Source organism: Leptopilina heterotoma, unplaced genomic scaffold (assembly GCF_015476425.1).
Source record: "Leptopilina heterotoma isolate Lh14 unplaced genomic scaffold, ASM1547642v1 Lhet_6, whole genome shotgun sequence".
Lineage (NCBI taxonomy): Eukaryota > Metazoa > Arthropoda > Insecta > Hymenoptera > Figitidae > Leptopilina > Leptopilina heterotoma.
Window position 1 is genome coordinate 6,277,125 of NW_025111137.1, and position 12,258 is coordinate 6,289,382.

The following is a 12,258-nucleotide window of genomic DNA, read 5'->3' on the forward strand; positions in this document are numbered from 1 at the left end:
AAAATTTTCACTTATTCACCCTAATTGCTGACTTTTAATTTGTCACCTAAAATTATCAGTAGCTTAGATGAACCTCCCAACATTATTAGCGCACCTTCTTTATTTCTAATTATCATATGATAACCAGAGTTTTTACTTCGACTCCTTCCTATCAATTCCTAAAGTGAAATTGGGCAACATTGTTATAATTGTTGATCCGAAATTCCCAAAAAATATTAGCGGAATATCTTCAAAACTGAAGTCATCATTTTGGTATCCCAAACCTCTAAATCGTTGCTTCATCATAATTCCTGAATTAGTTACCCAAAAATCCAGGTAGTAGTTGCTAATTAAATCTCCAACAATGATTAGAGGATGACCTTCAGATTATCTTTAGATCTATAATTGAACCATGCAGCAATCCATTCCTCCAAAGCTTTTGGTTCGTCACCTTTCTCACAATTTAAGTTAATAAAGTTGCTAAGTTCAAAAGTTAGTGGTTGATAATATAAAAATCCAGAGTTATCACCCAGGGTACTGGATAGCTTTTCTTTCCTAAAGTCAATGATTAACCACCTAAAACTTCAGAAATGTCAGTTGTACTCCTAAATATCCTAAAACTATTTAGGGAATTCCTTTATCTCTAAAGTTATAGTACGCTAACTGAAAACACCGAATTTTCTGTTCGTCACCTTTCTGTCAATTCCTGAAGCTAATTGGCCACCTAAAACTTCAAAGACATCAGCTGCTTACCTGAACCCTCAAAGTCTGATTATTTTCTAAAGCCTAATTACTTCAAAAAATTATCAGACAGATAAAAAAAACTTTGAGGAAAAGAAAACTTTGAGGATTCAAGTAAGCAGCTAAATTGGTTACCTAAAAATCGAAGTTCATCACTTGCAAAAACTAGATCTTTCAAAATCATTAGGAGAACATCTTCATCTCTAAAGTTACCATGAGGAAATTAAACCATCATCTAGGAAATTAAACTAAATCATCTACTACCGGTAACCACTACCGATAAAAAATTCCGGAGATTCTTCCCTAAAGTTTGTAAGGAATATTAGTCGTAGGGCTCCAAAGCGTGAAGAATCTTGAGTGAGTGATGGTCGTTAATATTCGTCCTAATTTCTGAAAATCTCCTAATAAAGTCATTGTAATGCGGAAGAATCGTCGACGATGCGTTTCTTGAAATCATAAGTGTCGCGAACCTGGAAGCATCAAATACCCGTTAACGGAATCATCTTCATCCCTAAAGTTATCATCTTGTAACCTAAAGCATCATCAGTTCATCATCTCAACTTCTTATTATAATTAGTTACCTAAATCTACAAATTTATTAGTCTCTAATTTCTCAAAATTAATACGAAATCATCGTCTTTCTTAAAGTTATCATGCCTTCAGTGAGCTTAATACGTGCTTGATGGCTAGTATTCTTTCTGCTAAGTGATCCATTAGAACTGCTTCGTATTTCTTGGTGAACAGTCTTGACTCTGTGTTGGGGGTTAGGATTCATTACTAATAACTAGAAATTGGCTCCACTGTATTCTTTTGTACGAGTAGAAGTATTCTTGCGTAGAGTTCATTTTGTTGTGCATCGTCTGAATGATTTTTCTTTCAAGTACCAAAATTTTCTTAAACATTTCTTGTTCATTGCTAGATAGAGCAAGTTCTTGTTCCTAGATAGAGTTGTAATAATCAAAATAAATTTTCTTGTCCATTTTCTTTATGAACATACTTATAGATTCCACAATCAGTTTTATCGTTACGCTAGGAGAATGATGCTTTGACTCTTGTTTGCAGTATACTAGAACAGAGGTCTTCATTGTGTGATGCGTTTGCTAAGCAGAGTGTTTTGAACTTGAATGTTACTGTTTGTCATAATTAGTAGTAATTCCTTCTGATCCTCATTGGTGCAATCTTCAGTCATAGTAACGAGAAATTTATTGGCTGTACTATACGTAGCTGAATGGAATACATGTGAGGAATAAGGTCAGACAGAAAAAAAATTGTTCGGCTTTTCTGGCTTATCATTACCTAAATTACTTATAATAGCTCAAAATTTGCAGTTGGTAATCTTCCTATCAGTTCTTAAAGTAAACAGAACATCTGAATGTCCAAAATTTTCAGGTGTACTCCCCAAAATAGCAAACGCACTTTTTCCAAAAATAAAATTGCAACCATTCTGAAAAGAATTGAATGGACCTTTATTGGAATAGAGAAAATAAATCCCTAATGAAATGAGAATGAAATAAAGCAATAAATACATACATTGAAGTTTAGTTATCTGGATCTACTTAGTATTTTTTACGCTTGTGCACGCCGCGGGAGTATACAATATTGCAGCAATACATTACAAGTAAGTCAGAACCAGCCGAGAATACGGAAATGATGGGAAGCTCTCGGCACTAGCCGGCTGTACTCCACCCATTACATAAGATACTTTCCAGCTAAGTCATCGAATGTATGATACGGTGCGCTAGCCAGAGCAAAATATATTTCATCGATCATTCCTTTTCTATTTTCTGTTCCTTTACCATTTGGATCACTATGCAAAAAGAAACAAAAAATCCCTTTAAACTTTAATGCAATTTATAATCTCTAAAAAACAATTTTTTGTCAAACATTTAAATCATCATATACGTTATGTAAAAAATTGAGGCAAAAAAATTTGTTTCCAGTGTTCGTACATTTTATTATCGAATTACTTGCTCAACAGCACAACAAGCTTTGAAATTAAAGAAGAAAAAAAATTCTCTCCAACCCTCTTTTTCATTTCCACTTTGATTCATTTCAAACTTTTTTTTTCATCATCACGATACAAATTACCTTCAGCTTCACTATTTCATTGTTCTTCATCCAGCCTTCTTTTTTCATTTAATGTTAACTAAACTTTCTGTGTAATTCTGCGAAAAAAAAAAATGAAAAATAAAAAAAATTTTTCCACCAAGATAGTTATCAATTTGCAAAATTGAAAATTCGCCCTTAGATGTAATTTAAATAGTTCCTTGGAATGATAAGTTTGGAGAGAGGACAAAAGAAAAGTTTCACTCCACTGTTGAGCGCAGTGTCAGGGTCAGTCAAGGGCGTCTGACCACAGGCGGAACGATTCCACTGAATACACCTCTCAGATGTATTCACGTCAATGAATATCTGTGTCATTCTCCAACAAACAAATTATTTCAATATTCATTATTACCTAACGCATTATGCAAATTTTTTTCTCTTCAATCAAAAACTTCTAAATTCAATAAAATACCATCAAGTTAGTATAAATAATTAAATTAATTACACCTTATTAAGTTAATTAATTTTCTCTTTTCGAATCAAATTTATGTAGAACGAAATTTTTCATAGAGAAAAATATGAAAAAAAAATTTTCTGAATAAAAAAATTAGCCCTTACTTAACTTTAAATATCGCAATTTAGTTTTTAGTTTCAATTGACACCCTTCTACTGACATCATTTTCTCACAGTGAATAAGTTCGAAGGCATTAAGTCTTTTAAAGTAGTGTTTCTAAACTCCTTTTCAAGTACCTCTGATTAAAATTCATCCTCGGAATAAACTTCGAGATCTTCTCAAGCCACGTTTCAGAGATTACTTGGCCGATTAATTTTAATTAAAGGAATTACTTCTTGTTATAAAGTCATTTTACAAGTTCAATTCAACCTCCACCAGATGACCATAGGAAGGTAATCTAGTGAAATCAACTTTATCAACGACAAAGTTTATCTCAAATTTAAAAAAAAAAAATTTCAATATTTTTTATGCTACAAATAACGAATAATTTATTAGCGAAAGAGAAAAAAAAATGGTATAAAATAATATAAAAATTCATTTTTCCATTTCGTGCACAGATTTAGAAAAGTAACACATATGTTATATGACAACTACGTAACAATCCGGAAGCGTGAAAAATATTCTATATCGCAACTAGTAGTATGCAATTTTTATCATATTTTTTTTCGCCATGTAACAAACTGTCATTATAAACCAAGTTTTAATAATTTTCAACTTTTGAATATTTTATATATTATATAAGCGATAGAAAAAAAATTTTAGCGGCATTATTTTCTCTTTTTGTTTATTAATCCTTTTGGTTCTATAGACAATTTTATTCAATTTATTTATGAATGCGAGTAAAAGCAATAACGATTATTTATATCAAAGAGTCAAAAAATATTTTTCATTCTTTCAAAACAAAAAAAAAATCTATTTTCAATTATATTTTGTGTTTTTAACGGATTTAAATGTATTTTACTGTTCTTTGTATTTTTTTAATGAAAAAGTACATTTTTTGAAAGGAAAATAGTAAAGGGAGGAACAGTATGTTTCGATTAAATGATGAAAAGTTAAAAAAAAATGTTAAATTTAAATTTACTTGTTGGAATGTAAAAAGCGAAATACAATTTTCGTAAATAAATAAATAAAAAAAAAAACAATTTTTACGTTTCTATTTTTGCACCTTTGATTGGAGTTGTAACGCCATCTGTAGGCGACAGCGTAGCAACTGGAAGTTCGGGTGAGTTCGGGTCTACTCGTGTCGCGACGATTCCTTCACGAGTCGACACGAACTGACACGAAGTTTACAAATATTCCGCCATTTGCATAATATTGTCAAAATACAATTCTATTTTGACAATAAATAAAATTAGAAAGTGATAAATAATACCGAAAAAAGTGGTAAATAATCAAAGTAAAAGTGTAAAATTTAACAAAATTAGTTTAAAATTTGATTTTAAATTTTCAAATCAGAAATTCAGAAATATTTCTAAAATATAATTTCCAATTTTCATTAGGTACAAATTTTAAAAGTAGCAAATATTTAAAAATTTTTACAAATTTAAAAATAAATATCTTCCAAATGGTGAAATATTTTTTTCTTCAAGGAAAAAAAAATACCATTTGGATAAATTGAGTCATAATCCAATTTCGTAGAATGCACATTGTTTCGGCGAAATTCGTTATAGAAATTAATGTATGTTAAATGAATTTTCGTAATTGAAGATGATCGGCAAGCGTGACCGTTTATGGAATGTTGAACACGCGTCGATGAATTTTACTTGTTTTTTTTTTTTTTTTTTTTTGCGAACGCACACATTCTCTGTGTAAATTTTTCTTTTAATTTTTTTTTATCGTACGCGTATCTCGATAAGAAATTGCGACTAATTAATTAAAATCCGCGCTAAGCGCATAAAGTATCGCAAATAGCGTTGATTACTTTCTATAAGGCAATCGAAATTGAAATCAAACGCAAAGACACACGGGGGTGTCTGAGAACGAAAGACCGTCCCAACAAACTCCACACATTACTTTATATCGAAATCCAACGAAAACCGGTCAGGGCTGACGAGGAAAAAGATACGCTCCCAGTTTTCACATTTTTGTCGTTTTGGAGATAATATAATAGCTTTCACTTTCTATGCCAAGCAAAACGCACATTTGATATTAACAATTCCGTGTGTCACGAAATAATTTTTTCAAAAAAAAAAAAAAAAAAAGAAAGAAAAAAAATTCCAACTCAGGAAACTTGGGAAATAATAACAAAGAAAAAAAAAAAGATTCTCCAACCCCCTTTTCACTATAGCGATTACTTAAGATTACTTTTTCTGTTATCTAATGACTTGGTATATCTCAAAGAAGTGCCAATGAAATTGCACAACTTTATCCCGTTAAAAAAACCGGTATAGTTATCTAGACACTTGAATTATGTCATTTTTTTCCACTCTTTACAGAGAAAACGTCAATCAAGAAAATGAGTTTACGTTACAAAAATGGATATTTTGGTTTTAATTAATTACTTATATTGAGATTATTGTTAATGACCCCAAGAGAGATGAAAATTGAACAAGTTATTGAAATCGTCCCCATCGCAGAACTAAACATAATAATGGGGTTTTCGAAAATAATAAATAACAACCATGACACGCTAGTCAGAAAAGAATTTAGGTCTTAGTGTTGCACATTTTTTTCCTTCTTTAGCAAATTTTCCATTTTTTCCTCAAAAAAAAAAAAAAAAAAAAAAAAAAAAAAAAAAAAAAAAAAAAAAAAAATCTTTTAAATGACTAAAGACACAAAAAAAGACAAATTCCATTAAAATGCAAATTCGACTAACAAACGTATTTTAGAAAAAATCATCTATCCGCTAAATTCGGATATTTTTATTTCGGAATAGAAAAAGAGAAATTATTAATTTACTTGAAATTGAATATTGAATTTCAATAGAATTCTGAAGCAAATGCAATGAACGAAAGTGACATGGTCAAATACATATATATTTCCTCGGAAGTGGAACTCTTTTCAATCAACTTTTTTCCATCAATCATTTTTCATCAAAATATGGTATATAATGAATCTTGAAATTGAAAATATAAAATTCGATAGTTTTTTCTTTTCTCTCTTCGGATGTATTTTTTTTTTTAAATATCTGATTAGGTAACAATGAATTTTTTAGAGACTAATTTTATTATACTACCGTAAATTATATTGTAAACCGATGGTTAATTATAATAATTGGAAATAATTTACCAAAGTACCTAACAAGATGTTTAAATCGACTATAGATATATATGTATAAGTCGTAAAGCAACAGGTTCTAAAGTGGATATCTCAATAGTCAGAATTCTCCCTGACGACAGGAGATTTATCTCTTTCACGATTTTCATCCTCTCGTGTCGAAAATTTTAATTTCCATTCTCAAAAAATTTACAGGCCATGTCAAAAAATTTTATTTTTGCACAACATGGCTTGATGCAAATTTTTTGAGAATGGAAATTATTTTCAGAAATTGTAGATACACATTTTCAGGAATATAAAAATTTTTTCAAGAAAAATAAATTGTTTCTAAATTATAAACTGGGAAATAGTTTATAATCAGAATATACAAATCTTCAGGTTGGATGAAGATCTAATCCTTCGTCTATGAGGAAGCAAAATTGTAAATTTTCTGGTTTTTAAAATAGTTTTATTGTTCGCCATGTGAACAAACTGTGACCAAAACTGTGACCATAGTTTAGGATCTGAAAATATAGAAATTTTCAGATTTAAACTTGTTTTTGGCCATGATTTCTAAATTAGAAAATGGAAAAAACTATGAGGGAAAATTCGGACAATAATAATTGAAAAAAAAAATAAAAAAAATTCAGACAATTGAAGCAGAAGGAAAGGAAGAATTGTGTGAAAAGGAGAGAATGATGAGAATGAAAAATAGTCATTTGAAGAGCTGAAGAGGAAAAAGGGGGTGTTAAAGAGTTGTAGAGTGAAGAGGAACAAAGTTTAGAGAAGAAATCAAGTAATTAGTTGAGTGGTGCACTTGGTGCAGGCTTTGGTCTCGGCACCGACTTGTGCAGCGTACAACTATAGGGGAGGGAAGTTGGGGAGGAAGGAGGAGAGGACTAGGGCAAGTCTCGACTGACGTGCAAGACGAAGTAAAGAACCACCTAGATATATCTAACTTATTTCTGCCTTTGCAAGTTGACCGCGTCCGCCTGCACCACCTTCCCCCTTACCTATGGGTGGACGACCACCAGTATGAGGAGGATTATGGTTTTTCAAGCGCGGGGAGTGCAGGGGGTGTTCGGTGCGCGGCTTTCGAAAGGATGGTGATTGTGGAGCGTGGCCAGAGTAGAGTTAGGCGTATAAAAGGCCCGTCGACCCAGCCTAAGTCAGTCATTCACCGCACTACCAGCCCACCACACACAAACCAAACATGAAGGCCTTTGTGAGTATTCCACCAAAGTGGTCTAACAAAGGGTGTCTTTTCTCGTGTTTTCACTAATAACCAATCTATATTTTATTATTTCTCTAAAATAGAAAATTATTCTCTTTATATTCTCATTTTTAATTCTCATTTCTAATTAATATTTTCATATTTCCATCTAAAAATTTCTCCCTCAACTAAAATTTTCAAAATTTTTTCCAAAATTCAATTAAACATCAATTTTCACTAAATTTTCTTCCAATATTCAATTATAATAACAATTTTCAATATTTCAATTTTCCAAAACAAAAAACGAAAACGTGCCTAGTGAAAAGAATTCTAATTTGTGGAATAACATCCTTTTTACGGTTCCAACAGTGAAGTAGTTTATTAACATCTTTCTCTAACTTTCATTCACAATAGAATCCCTCTTTCTTATAGTAAAACCGGTTCGCGGCTTATAACGGTGCTAGTAGTAATGTAAATCGCATAGTAGGATCATCATTGAGAAGCAAAAGTCACCCAGGCGACTCGTCGTCCTCGGTGCACATCTTCATTCACTAACCGTCAATGAATTGCATAATCTCTGATGCTCCTCGTGCGCTGATTGTGAAACGCGCCACACTGAACGTGTCTCTAATTTTTCATTCTCCCAAAATGTTAGATTAACCAAAAAATTTTCCATCCAAATAAATTTATAAATTACTCTAATTAATTTGAATTATGACATTAAATAGAATCGATCTTTCGCGACGCTGAATTGTGAAAGTTGTATAGATTGTTAGATATGCATAATTTCATTTAACGCCATTTCCTTAAGTTCGGGAGGGGGGGGGAGAAAATAAAACAAAAAAATACCAGAATAATAAATTTTAAAAATTAAAATTTACTTCCATCGAATTTTAATGTATTATAAAATTCTCGCGATTTTCTTAGAATAGAAATTTGATTGGGTAATAAAAAAATTGGAATAAAAGCTGATCGAGTCTCGTGTAATTCAAAGTTAAATCGCAAAAGTAGTTTGTCCTCTATTCGTTAAGTTACTGCCATACAAAGAGCGAGGTAATGAGAGCCGATTAATTATGAATCTCGTGCGACTCGCGGATTACCAAACGATTGCATAAAATTGAATCTTGTGTGTATTTTTTTTTTTCTCTATAGTCCTCCTTTTTTTCTAAACAAGATTGTAACGCAATGTAAACGCAACAAGAATTTTATTTTTTTTTCCCTAATATGGTCCGACTAGGCGTGGCGGTGACCGAGGTTGTCGGCGTGGATCGTTAACTATGCGAAAATGCAATCGGTGCACTATCACTCCAATTACGAAATGTTACAGCAGTGTATACATTTCCTCTCTAGTACTGTGCCCGCTAGCTTATTACTTGGTTTTATGACATAACGACCCTTGGAGCAATTACGTGTTACTTTAATTTTTCGACTTGCTTTTTTTTTGATTTTTTTTTGGACGCGGAAAAAAATTAAAAACCAAACGTTGTAGGCTGAAAAATATTATCGACAGTTTATTTAATATATGTTTATGCCAATTGACCACGTGTATTAAAAGTGAAAGCCAATGCACATTATGTTTAGAGACTTTAATCGTCGGTACTTGATCGCACAGCAGGATAACCAAATACGCTTCCGCGAAACTATTGAATACTGAGAAAATAAATACGAGAATTATAATAGGTTTGGGAATTTCTTTTTCTATTCGCGAGCATTGAGACGTGTTATTTTTTCAAGTGAAGATAATCATTTCCGGACGATTTGATGATCGACGGTTTTTTTTTCCTTTTTGTAGATTGTGCTCGCTTGTCTCGCCGTTGCATCGGCTTACCCCGGAGGACACACCGGATATGGAGGTTATGGAGGTTATGGACATGGTGGACATGGCCTCAGTGGTGGTCTTGCCGCTGGAGCTGGAACCGCACACTCCCTCCAAGGTGGTGCCTCTAGCTTGGGATCCGGTGGTCTTGGTGCCAGCTATGCTGCTGGAGCTGCCGCTGCCGCTGGTGCCGCAGGAGTTCAACAAGTTGTCTCTGGAGGAGTTCTCGGAGGAAGGTCCGACATCGGACCCGCAGAAGGACCCAAGGCTAATGTTGGACCCCAAACCGGCCCATCAGACCTCGTAGGACCCCAAGAAGGAGCCAAATCCATTGGAGGACCACGTACCGGACCATCCAGTCTTGTTGGACCAGCTGCTGGACCATCCACGCTCGTAGGACCATCCCAAGGAACTGCCACCCTTGTTGGACCATCCCAAGCCACCGCTAACCTCGTTGGACCCAGCTACGGAGGTGTTGCCTTCTACGCCGGTGCCGGTGGAATCAACGGTGATGACGGTAGCTCTGGCTCCGCCGCCGCTGCTGCTCCAGGAAACGGACTCGGTGGTGAGTACAGTACACAGCTAAAAAACAAAAATAAAAAGTTGAGTATTTGAGTACTAATAATACTGAATTGCATAGGACTTGGACTTGGAGGTGCTGGTGCCATCGCTGTTATTGGAGGAGGTCCAGGAATCGCTGGTGGAATCGGCGGACATGATGCCGGAGTTGCTGTGATCAATGGACCATCTGGCGCCATCCACGCCGGACTCGGCTCCCACGGAGCTATCATCCCCCATGGAAAATGGTAGACGAATCAACATCTCAGCGATCTCGGCTCGGCGACGGCGGCAAACCCACCACAGTTATACCGGTCAAAGAACTTCAACGCGCTCAACGTCTTCTTCCCCCAAAGCTTGATCCATCCTCGGAGCATGGTACGCCCCGAAGTAGTCAATCAGTCACTCAGTGATAGTCAGTCCGACTATTCGGACATCCTCTAGGAGACCACGGCCAGTGGAACGGGAGAAGGTCCAATCGATCCTTGCTCCGGCAGATCCAGGATAAAAGTGCGTCGCGATACTTGCCGAGATCTCCCCGGCAGTTGGAAACTCCAGGAAATTTAGTCAATTCCCGCTCATCCTGAGAACGCGAGCGCCTATCCTGGACAGCTGCCAGCAATCGACGATTAAAGACATTCGACAGTTCCATTTGTGCTCCAATAACACATCATTGGTTCGACGGTGTAGCCATAAACCAGTACGTGGACAAGCTTTGGCGCTTACACACGGAGTAGTAGAGCAACTTTGCTTGTTCTGTTTTCTGAACATCTGACGTTGTCCTCTACTCTCTCACTCTCTTACGTTTTCCATCTTTCGTAAGTCGCCGCTCTCACGCACATTATTATATTTTTTTTATTCCCACCACCCCTCGAGATGGGGCACATGGTGCTTGCGCCATTTGCCTCACGTTGTTATACTCACTGCCGCACCCAAGCATACATATTATTATCACATACTCGTGTCCATGCGCATATATCTCTTTTTTTTATATATATAGTATATATTTTCATATGTACTACTACTACTTCTTTCTTCTTCTTCACAGTATGTATATATATATACCGTACACATCACAAAATATACTATGTGTATCATCGTTTATTCGTATATATATATAAATACAAATACATGTAATCGTGTTATGTTAGTGAAGGAGACCGGTAAATTATGGTAGGTCAGCCGTTCCCCTGAGTGAATGAATGTACATAGATGGCGCGCCGCCGCCGGCCCCCGACCCCGCCCGCCCTCGTCATACCCTTTCTTTGCGATCACGACTAGCACCCCACAGCCACCATAGATAGATACCACGTATTTATAGCGTTTATACATTTATACAATACTTTATATAAAATAAAGCATCAGTATTTAAAACTCATACTTCTTTTGTCTATCAGTTTATAAAAACCTCTTCATCATTCTCCAATAACTCTCCTCTTCATCCAATCAATATAAAGTTAATAAATTTTCATATTCTTCACCATCAGTGAAAAAAATATTTCAATCTTTTAATAATAATTTGGAATGTCCCAATATATTTAATATATATTTCAATCTTTAAATACATCTTAGAATTCTATTAAATTCCATTTTTTAATTCATCATTCATCTTTTTAACTTTATTAATATTTTTCAACTTATAAAAGAAAAGTTTCTTTAAATGTAGAATTCCCTAATAGTATTTGATAGCAAATCTCATAGCAAATTCTATCAAACTATTATCCAATTACTTTAGCCAAAGTACACCCCAAAAAAAGTAATCTCATAATTAGAGGAAAAATCCTCTTCTAATATTCTCTCAATTTTTCCTCTTAATACAAAAGTATTCCACTTAAATGTAGAATAATTTAAAGTAATACATTTTACAAGGCCTTATTCGGTTCAAACAACTTTATTTACATCAGATGATATTGACGACGTTTCGATACATTTAGTATCCTCTTCAGGTCAAATTAAATTGAAAAATATAAAAATTAACAAACAGTTAATTTATCAAATGATCATGAAAAAATTTATAAAAAATAATAATTTATGAAAAAATTTGATTAGAATTTTCGCAAATTAATAAACAAAAATGTAACAATAATAAACTAATAGAAATCCTTTTATGAGGTAAGTATTCTTATTTTTAAACAATTTTAAGGAATGCTCCTTTTTGCGAATTCTAATCAAATTTTTTTTATAGAATGACCATTT

General features: G+C 34.0%; 1 protein-coding gene across 1 annotated transcript; it reads left to right on the top strand.

The window, feature by feature from the left end:
• The first annotated feature begins 7,563 nt into the window (after positions 1 to 7,563).
• LOC122509088 (PE-PGRS family protein PE_PGRS30-like) lies at positions 7,564 to 11,442 on the top strand. Its single transcript, XM_043622854.1, has 3 exons — positions 7,564 to 7,700; positions 9,481 to 10,069; positions 10,145 to 11,442. The coding sequence occupies exons 1-3, from the start codon at positions 7,689 to 7,691 to the stop codon at positions 10,312 to 10,314; spliced, it is 771 nt and encodes a 256-aa protein (XP_043478789.1). The 5' UTR covers positions 7,564 to 7,688; the 3' UTR covers positions 10,315 to 11,442.
• Positions 11,443 to 12,258: the final 816 nt, after the last annotated feature.